This window comes from Sinocyclocheilus rhinocerous, unplaced genomic scaffold, assembly GCF_001515625.1.
Source record: "Sinocyclocheilus rhinocerous isolate Xijiao unplaced genomic scaffold, SAMN03320098_v1.1 scaffold1406, whole genome shotgun sequence".
NCBI lineage: Eukaryota > Metazoa > Chordata > Actinopteri > Cypriniformes > Cyprinidae > Sinocyclocheilus > Sinocyclocheilus rhinocerous.
The window spans coordinates 2251161-2261596 of NW_015647095.1; the positions used below are offsets into that span (position 1 = coordinate 2251161).

At 35.5% G+C, this 10436-nt stretch overlaps 1 protein-coding gene across 1 annotated transcript; it reads left to right on the forward strand.

Moving 5' to 3' along the window:
• The first annotated feature begins 1895 nt into the window (after positions 1-1895).
• On the forward strand, positions 1896-9749 carry LOC107708782 (zinc finger protein Eos-like). Its single transcript, XM_016513089.1, has 7 exons — positions 1896-1994; positions 4073-4127; positions 4408-4512; positions 4672-4977; positions 5101-5268; positions 6241-6393; positions 9592-9749. The coding sequence occupies exons 1-7, from the start codon at positions 1965-1967 to the stop codon at positions 9747-9749; spliced, it is 975 nt and encodes a 324-aa protein (XP_016368575.1). The 5' UTR covers positions 1896-1964.
• The last annotated feature ends 687 nt before the right edge of the window (positions 9750-10436 follow it).

The window sequence follows — 10436 nt, forward strand, 5'->3', positions numbered from 1 at the left end:
TATATGTCTAAATTAGTATAATCAGAACAGAGTATTATATGGTACTATATGCATGTTACTATAGGACAGGCCTACATAACAGCCACACCTACAATAACAAAAAGAAGAAGACAAAGAATATGTACACTAATGAAATTATAGAGTTTAGAATATCATGAATGTATCAATTTTGTCTAATTATATGTTCAACAAAACCACCTGTTACCCTACACAGGGAAATAATTAAGTGTTGCTTTAATTAAGGAATTTTGTATTTATGATAAATCTTAGTAACACATTTGCTTTTTGAATGTAATTTTTTTTATATGCACAATAATATAATTATTAATGGTTTTAGAATTTAGAATAGGCCTATCATTACTGTGTGATTTGCTCTAATTATACATTCAAAAAGATATTCCCACAAACAGACAAATATTACCTGTTTTGACACAGGGAAGTGCTTAAGGGTTGCTTAAATGAAAAAAGTAGCCAATCTTAGGAAACATTTGTTTTTTGAATGTCACTTGTACTGGCACTGTCATCGAAATAATAACAACAAGAATATGCACATGAATATAATTATTAATGGCTTTAGAATTTAGAATACGGTGTCATTTGTTCTAATTTTACATTCAACATAATTCAAGAGCTTAAATGAAAAAAGTACATTTATGATAAATCTTAATAAACACATCTGAATGCTATTTTTTGAATGCTACTTTTATTGACAGTGTCATCGAAATATTAACAACAATATGCACATTAATATAATTGTGACCCTGGACCACAAAACCAGTCATAAGTCTCATGGGTATATATTTGTAGCAATAGCCAACAATACATTGTATGGGTCAAAATTATCGATTTTTCTTTTATGCCAAAAATCATTAGGATATTAAGTAAAGATCATGTTCTATGAAGATATTTAGTCAATTTCATACCGTAAATATATCAAAACTTATTTTTTTGGTTAGTAATATGCATTGCTAAGAACTTCATTTGGCCAACTTTAAAGGTGATTTTCTCAATATTTTGATTTTTTTGCACCCTCAGATTCCAGATTTTCAAATAGTTTATCTCGGCCAAATATTGTCATATCAAATATTGTCAAACAAACCATACATCAATGGAAAGCTTATTTATTCAGCTTTCAAATGATGTATAAATCTCAATTTCAAAAAAACTGACCCTTATGACTGGTTTTGTGGTCCAGGGTTTGTGGTTGTAAATGGTTTTAGAATTTAGAATATCATTACTGTGTGGTTTGTTCGAATTATACGTTCAAAGAAATTCCAACAAATTCTATCTGTTTGACACAGGGAAGTGCTTAAGGGTTGCTTAAATGAAGTAGCCTATTATTTAAGATAAATCTTAAGAAACATTTGTTTTTGAATGTCTCTTGTCATCGAAATAATAACAACAACAATATGCACATGAAGATAATTATTAATGGTTTCAAGAATTTAGAATATACTGTCATTTGTTCTAATTATACAGTACGTTCAACATAATTCCCACAAAGCTTAAATGAAAAAAGTACATTTAAGATAAATCTTAGTAAACACGTCTGTTTTGAATGTTACTTTTATTGACAGTGCCATAGAAATACTAACAATTATAAAATAAGCACATTAATATAATTAGCCTATTGATTGTTTTCGAATTTAGAATATCATCGTGTCATTTGTTCTAATTAACTTATACGTTCAACAAAAAGTCACTTTTACTGACACTATCGTCGAAATTAAATCATAGTAAGTAATATAATAATATGTGTCTTTTGTAGCTTCTGCGTAGCTTTGTATTTCCTAACCAGTAGCATGAGGATCGATGCATTCGATAATCCCTCCCAATCATGGGTTTTCGGTTATAGGTTATTCGGGCCTGTATCCCGGCATGGGCCCGGAAGTTGTTTGGGGTTTCAGGTAAAAGATCCCGGAGATGCTGCCTTCGCCAGAGAAAACAAACGGCGCTTCTGCTGTATGAATATTGCAATCACAGTCGATCGTCAGGTAAGAAAAAAACACACCGTGCAAAATCGATAGCAGTTATTCAAGGAAAGTGACATTAGGTCAGGTAACTATGCTCGGAATGGGAGAGTTTACACGGCTAGACGCATCTGTCGAGTGCTGGGTGCCATAGCAACGCCAGCGGGCTCTCAGGAAACATAATTCCGCTTTAGTTTGACACGTCTAAAGATCGACTGTATTTCACGACTGGAGGCTGTCGATTGGATTGCGTTGTCAGCAACGCTAGTTCTTTCGTTTGTGAGTTAGTTTAGCGATGTCTTTGCCTTATTGTGAGCTGTCACGTCTCGTTAGCTGGTTAGCAGCGGTTGCTAGCTTGTGTTGCTCTAGACAGACAGGATTGACATGATTCTGCGTGCTGTCTGTCAATCCTCCTCTGCAGCACGATGGTGCATGAAAAGTTACGAAACATACGAGTGCTCGAGCACGATAATCATGTTCTCGTCGCCAGGCATTGTTTATGGTGTGATTGCTGACAGAGAGGGGCTGTTTCGATCATTGCGGTTATTGAACTCATTGATAGCACTGTGAATTCATGAGATCTGCCTGTTGCTGCTGTGTATGTTTTCTGTCTTTTACGACACAAAGAGGTCTTACGTTTCTGAAGGCCTGCTTGTTCATATCATGTTATTGTATATGTTTAGATAATATATTATTATAAGTATTGCACCATATAAATAATATAAGATAATAGTATTTAAGAGTCCATGTTTATTCTAGGTTTTAAAGAATGAAAAAGAAAACAATATGTCGTTTGTCATCTAACTGTGTAATAGCAACTGTCTAGAGCCTACACATGCTCTTTATGATATCTGAATGTGTTTTGATCCATAATAACCATGAAAAAATTAATAAATAATTAAATTGTGATACCAGAAATCTAAAATCCTTCAGAAGGAGTTTGTATCTGGTACCAAAGTGTATTATAATGGGAAAAAAACAAATTATTTTTCAATAAAATATTTGTTAATACATAATTTGTGTAAAAAGAAAGGTCGACAACTCAGTGTCACTTTTCATGTTTTTTCAATCACTTATAGCATTTCATTGCCTGTTTTAAAACACCTTGTGCACTATTTTGTTATTAGTAAATGTATGGTGTATCTTTATTTCTAATTTTAGTTTATGTATATTTAAAAAATCTCTGTTATGAGTGGAGCAGACAAAATGAGACTATTTTGCATGTCCATTTCAACAAATCTATTCATTCCCACTTATGCCATGCACTAGCAATGTTTAGGAAAGTGCCATGGTGGTTTATGTTGTTATTTAGTGTAAAATATTACATCAAAGGGGAGGTCATTAGCCCTACTATTTCCTGTCATAAAGAGCAGTATGTGTGAGGGTCTGAATTTTAGACAAAATGAAATATTTTGGGGTTATATTTGATTTATAGACATCCAGAAAGAACTATTTACATGCCAATGGTTAAAGGCTTTGAAGGCTTTCTTTAAATATGGCTCTCATTTGACAGCAGATGTGTCAAATAGTTATTTTTATAAACATAAACATGTATTTTGTTTTGCTAAAGGGTTGCATTTTTTTCCAGTACCAAAGCGACAGACAATATGTGGAAATTTCTGAGTAATAGCAAATCATAACAACCCCTGCATTTGGCTTAGTATCAGCGTTGCTTTAGATGTCAGCCTGTGTTCTGATAGGTCACAGGCTAAAGGGAGGGCAGTTTCTTGCATTTTACACTCTCCATTTAAGACTAGAATTCTATAGAATGGACACTCAATTCAGCTGTTGAGCTAGAAATGAGATCTTGACCAGTGTGTGCATGTAAATTATTCAGCTACTCGAACCGTGCAACCACACAGGAAAGGAAGAAATAACAAACTGCAAGTAAACCAGTTTATTTTTTCAGTTGAAATCAGAGGAGCCAAATACATACATTTTAGCGTTCTTCGTGTGCACTGTATTACTGTAAAATGTACCAGTGCATGCACTTAGGTTTCTTAAAAACTTGCTTTGCTATTTTATGTTCAAAGTTTTTTTGTAAGGTGTGTACATTTTGTGCCTTGTAAAGAAATATTTGTTTGTATGATTTCTCGGTACAGGCAGCTGGTGTGATGATGAATGCTGACGATTGCAATGGCCGTTCGTACATGTCAGGTAAGGTGCCTTTTTCAGAACTTATTCTTTTGTTTTTAACATAGACATGCATGTATCTAAATATAGTGGATTTCAAATGCCCATGTTCACATTAAAATCTGGGATTTTTGTTATTTTAAACTTTTTAATTGAAAGACATTTAAAAAACACTTTTTTTTTTTTTCATTTCAACTTTTCACTCAAATTGTCATGCTGATATAATTCATAGTGGAAAACTTGCTTTAAATATTAAAATGCAAAGAAGTATTTTGAACCCCATTGTACATGTTAATGTTTTCAGGTAATGGAGATTCTTCAACAGAGCGGGAGTTTTTTGCAGGGCTGAGAGGACCCACCGTGAGCACACCAAACAGTCAACAGTCCTCACCCAGCCGTTCACTCAGTGGTCAGTATTTCTGTCCATTAAACTCATTTTACATCTTACTTTTCTAGAACAATTTCTGCATTTGCCATAAATCACTGGCACGCTGATAGTCGATGATTTCTACTTTGGATAAAAGCATCTGCCAAGTGAATAAATGTACAACTTTCTCTCCATTCCCAGCTAACTCCATCAAGGTGGAGCTGTATAGTGACGAGGAGGCAGCTGGTGCTCCGCTAGCGGAAAGGAGAGTCGGCGAGAAGGATGAAGGATGGAAAGATGAAAAGGGCGAGTTGGCAGAAGATGGTGGCGTGGAGATGGTTGGAGGTATACGAGGGCAGGCTGAGAGCGGCTGCGGGGAGTTGGCCAGCTCTGAATCCGCATCCCCTGGTCCCATTCGGCTGCCCAATGGGAAACTTAAATGTGATATATGTGGGATGATCTGCATTGGTCCCAATGTTCTAATGGTGCACAAGCGCAGCCATACAGGTAAGTGTTTCTTGACTAACTCTTGACAAAAAAAGATCAAACGTATTTAAAAATGTTAGCTTGAAAATATGTGCTGCTGTTTTTTTGGGCCGGTGGGAAAACTGGTAGTCTTGGTCTCGGTAGGTGAGCGGCCATTCCAATGTAACCAGTGTGGGGCCTCCTTCACTCAGAAGGGCAACTTGCTTCGTCACATCAAGCTCCATTCTGGCGAGAAGCCCTTCAAATGCCCCTTTTGTAACTACGCCTGTCGCCGCCGTGACGCCCTGACAGGACACCTCCGCACCCACTCCGGTGAGCCTTTGTGGTTTGAGAGAGGCCATTTGCGAGAAATAAAGAGAAGGAAGGAGAGAGAACTTTGTGGCTGGAAAAGTGTGTGGGATGGAAAAAGCCTTTTGATTTGCCACAGAGCAGAAATTAATGTAGTCAAGGTCATTTTAACCTCTTTCTCCTTTAATGCAAGTGGTGATTATTTTGCTGCCTAGAACTTTGCTAAACTTCCTTTTAAACCTGTTGCTCTACTAAGGGTTGTGCGAGCAGACTAATAAGTGTGAATAAGACCTCATCGATCGGTTATGCAATCAAGCTAAAGACAACAAAATTCAGCGGTCTAGTATGACATTTAGAGTATTATGAAAACAGGATATCCTGCTTGTGTTTTGAATGATGAAGAGCATTCACCTGTAGTGCCTAAGTAAGGTCCTTTGAATGAGGATGCAGATATTCAGAGAAATTACTTAGTAATGAATTTCTCCGAAATGACGCACATCTCTAAAGCTGAATGGACAGATGCGGTCTGTAGGTTTTCCTATTCTACAAACGTCATAGATGAGCAGCGTGTCATTTCGTTTTTGGAGAAATTGTGACAAGGGAAATTCTGCGGTCTGATGAATCCTGTACCAGTCATTACATTATTCATATTTAATAATTATATTGGAAATATTATTATATTATACAGTATCTCACAGAAGTGAGTACACCCCTCTCATTTTTGTAAATATTTTATTATATCTTTTCATGTGACAACACTGAAGAAATGACACTTTGCTACAATGTAAAGTAGTGAGTGTACAGCTTGTATAACACATTTTTATTTAGCATGTTTTGTTTACTTTTTTTATATTACAATTTATAAAAATTATAGTTTTAGTAGGTAACACCTTATATTAGCCACAACATCAATGTTGTATAAGTAATGTTCATGTTTACATAACACCTGCAAAGCTGTGTGAAATGCATTCATATTCTGCCTCCTCGATATTTCAGTGTCCTCCCCTACAGTAGGGAAGCCCTACAAGTGCAGTTACTGTGGCCGCAGCTACAAGCAGCAGAGCACCCTGGAGGAGCATCGTGAGCGCTGTCACAGCTACCTACAGAGTCTGGACCACCAGCCGGCTCACAACACCCAGCCTGCACACGGTAATACCATATTTACTCACAAATGCAAGTTGATGTTAAAATGCATGATGTCGTTCTTTCTGCAGTAGCAGTAGTATTCATTACTCAAGTGCTGTCTGCAAGGCGACTGCTTTTGAAAGCTCTCCAGTGTTATTGCATTCATGCTCTGTGAAGATCACAGCTGGGGATGTAGCTGCGCGCGTGAAAGGTCCAAAGCACTTTGTGATTAAAATACATGCTTTTGAGAGGTATTATTGTAAACACAGAGAATATAAACTGGTGGTTATGTGTAAAATATTACTGTGCTGTAGGCATTGAGGTATGTACGAGTTAAAATGTAGCTTATACCTGCTGCAGTCTCTTATGTTGTTAATATGCTCAGTTTTATTCTTATTTTAAAAACAGACCTGGGGCCCGTTTCAGTAAGGAGGTTCAACCAACTCTGAGTTGAAACTTGAACTCTAAGTTGACTTATCCTGAGATGGGAACCTCTGAGTTTTTGGTTTCAGAACAGCTGAACTGAGATGGTACAATTCACTCTGAGTAGGTTGACTCTGAGTTTAAAGGGGTCATATGATGTTGCTAAAAAGAACATTATTTTGTGTATTTGGTGTAATGAAATGTGTTTATTATTTATTATATTATCATTTTCCACATACTGTACATTATTGTTTCTCCTCTATGCCCCGCCTTTCTGAAACGCGTTGATTTTTACAAAGCTCATCGGTCTGAAAAGCAAGGTGGGCTGTGATTGGCCAGCTATCCAGTGCGTTGTGATTGGCCGAATACCTATGGCCACAGCACTCGACAAAAAGACATCTGCATACTTCCGAGTCAACACGTAACTTTAATTCTTAATCACTATTATAATATCAGAGGTGAAAACTTGTAAATTATTGAACTAATATTCATTTTCATGGTATCCCATGGTAAAAAAGAAAAAAAGAATGGCAGCAGCTAAAAAAATGAAGTATAAAAACACAATTCAGTTAAGGTAAAGCTTTAAGCATAAAAGGTTCATGGGTGTTGGCAAACATTTGACTTATTAAATATCATCAGCAGCTTTCTCCACATAGTCTTACGCTCTTTTCACATAGGCTAATTAAATGTGCTTTAATCCAGCCTGTTACATTTCTTAATTAGAGTAATGAAATTAACAACTGACTTGTACTCGGTCGACAGCAAGAAGGCAGAGGCTCGCAAAATGGGGGGAGAACCTGCACCAGCACCACTGACAGATGAAGAGGAGATGGTCAAGTATTGTAAGAATTTTGAAATCCAAAAGAAAAAAAGAATAACTGTTGATTTTGTATTTGAAGGAAATAAAGATGACTAAATAAATTGTGAATAATTTTTTTTATTTACCAGCTGTGGTGGTGGTTACGGCATATATCTCATACTACCCCTCCATCTGGCATCCTTCCATTCCATACAGTAATCCGATTTATTTTCAGAAGGTGCGATGATGGGAATATGCGTGTCATCAATGCATCCAACCACACTGGAAATCCTGAAGGAAATTCTTAATTATTGGGTTACTTCCAGAGGTCGCAGCAAGAAGTGAACGTCATTTATCAGATTAGCCTCATTTAAACCGATTTCTACACCACTGACCTACAGTCCAGTGAAACTCCTCTTTGACGGATTTGTGCTTAGGAAAAAATGATCAGAAAGAGCATGAGAGCGGCGCACACTTTCCTTATCGGTCTGCATACAGTGGCCTTACTAATGTGCTCTGCATCTCCGATGTTTTAAAGAAAACTACCTTTGTGAGAGCGGCGCACACTTTCCTTATCGGTCTGCATAGTGGCCTTACTAATGTGCTCTGCATCTCCGATGTTTTAAAGAAAACTACCTTTTAAAACGGTACCACTCAAATAAATATGCATGTGACTATGGCAAAAAAAAAAAACTAATTTAAGTGCATTTTTCTTATTTTGCAAATTATCTGCCAATGGGGTAATATATTCTAATATTCTTGTTTTCCGTTTGCATTAAGATAATTTTTCTTACCCTATTACAGTTTTACGTTTTACATAAAATGCATTTAAAATGCACTTAAATGCAGTTGTTTCCCCCAGGAAACAAGACTAAATATCTTATATCATTTTTCATCTATAGAAAGTGCATCTTAACTTAAGTATTTTTTAGATATTTGTACTTGAAATAAGACAAAAATACTCAGTAAGAAAAGCATTTTTGCAGCGTGAATGAATGAATGAGGTATTTAAAAATTTCTTACGCTTTAAAAAGGGGGAGGAGACCATAAGAAACTCTAGGTTTACAGAAGAAAACTTGCTCCCGACAAGGTTAGGTTCATAGAATAAGTTACCTCTCTTTCAGAAACGGGCTTGACTTACCCTGCTTTCTCGTGTTTGACAAACCTCCCATTTTTTAAACTGAAAACCCAGAGTTTCCTTCATTTCAGGGTTAACATACTCAGTTTTCACTTAACCTCCTTTCTGAAACGGACCCCTGCTGTTCAGTCAAACTAAATAATAATTTAAGTAATTATTTAATTTAATTATTTTTACATTGGGCTAGATTTGATTTAGCTTCTTAAATAAAGGAGTACTTTTATTAGTAAATGAGTACACTACTGTTCAAAAGTTTGCAGTCAGTGCAATTTAATTTATTTTTTTTGGATACTTTTTTAATTGATACTTTTATTCAGCAAAGACACATTAAATTGATCGAAAGTGACAGTAAAACATTTTATAATGTTATAAAGTTCTATTTTAAATAAATGCTGTTCAATCGAACTTTCTTTTCATAAAGGAATCCTGGGAAAATGTGTTGCAGTTTCCACAGAAATACTAAACGGCACTGTTCCAGGACTGTTTTCAACATTAATGATGATAGGAAATGATTCTTTAGCACCAAATCAGCATATTAGAATGATTTCCGAAGGATAATGTGCAGCTTTGCCATCACAGGAATAAATTACATTTTAACATTTTATTATTAAAATAGAAACTAGTTTTGAATTTCACAATATTACTGATTTTACCGTATTTATCAAATAAGTGCAGCCCTGGTGAGAGATTTCTTCCAAAAACCGACCCTAAAACATTTGAACATTAGTGTATATTCAATAACATATGAAAATTGCTGTCCTATCAAAAATGGTGTGAAATTTCACTGGTATTGGCTAATGTTTGAAGCCAAGCACTCACTATTTCAATTATAAACATGCTTTTACATTGGCATTATGTTCAGGTGAAGAGTCCCATAATGTGGAGATGATGTCTGAACCCCTGATCCAGTCCTCCTCAGAGAAGATGACCTTCATTGATCGGCTGGCCAATAGCATCACCAAGAGGAAGAGATCTACACCCCAGAAGTTTCTGGGTAAGCCCATTTCTTTGAATACCTAAGTAGAACAGTGTTTCTGCTCTGCTATTCAGGGTGAAAAGTTGTGAGCTAGTGAACTGTATGCAGTGAAAGAGACAATATACAGACTTTACACAAAAGCAAACATACAACAATCAGATAACTCACTTTCTTATTGATTTTGTTTGAAAAAAATCCATTTCAGCGAATCGCATGTTATTATGTCTGACTCTGATTGAGCTGAGAACCATTACTCTCTTTTGTGTACATTTTTCAAATGTTAAACATGCAAATTTGTAAGGTTAGTGAAACTTAATTCAGTCTAATGGACTGGTTGTCAATATAAAGTGTAGATATATACACTACTGTGGTTGGTAAGATTTTTTAATGTTTTTGAAAGAAGTCCATTATGCTCACCAAGGCTGCATTTATTTGATCAGAAACACAGAAAAACAAATGTAATTTTGAGAAATATTATTACAATTTTTGTAAATTATTTTGGTGGTGGCGAAGCGGAATTTTCAGCAGCCGTTGCTCCAGTATAAATGTCTTTACTATCACTTTCTAAATAAAAGATTTAATTTATTTTTAAAAAAATCTTACTGTACTCAATTTTTGAATGGTAGTGTATGTATCTTTTTTGAATGTATGTTTTATATTATATTTCTTTTTTTTTTTTCATTTGTGTGTGTGTGTGTATGTTTATATATATATATATATATATATATATA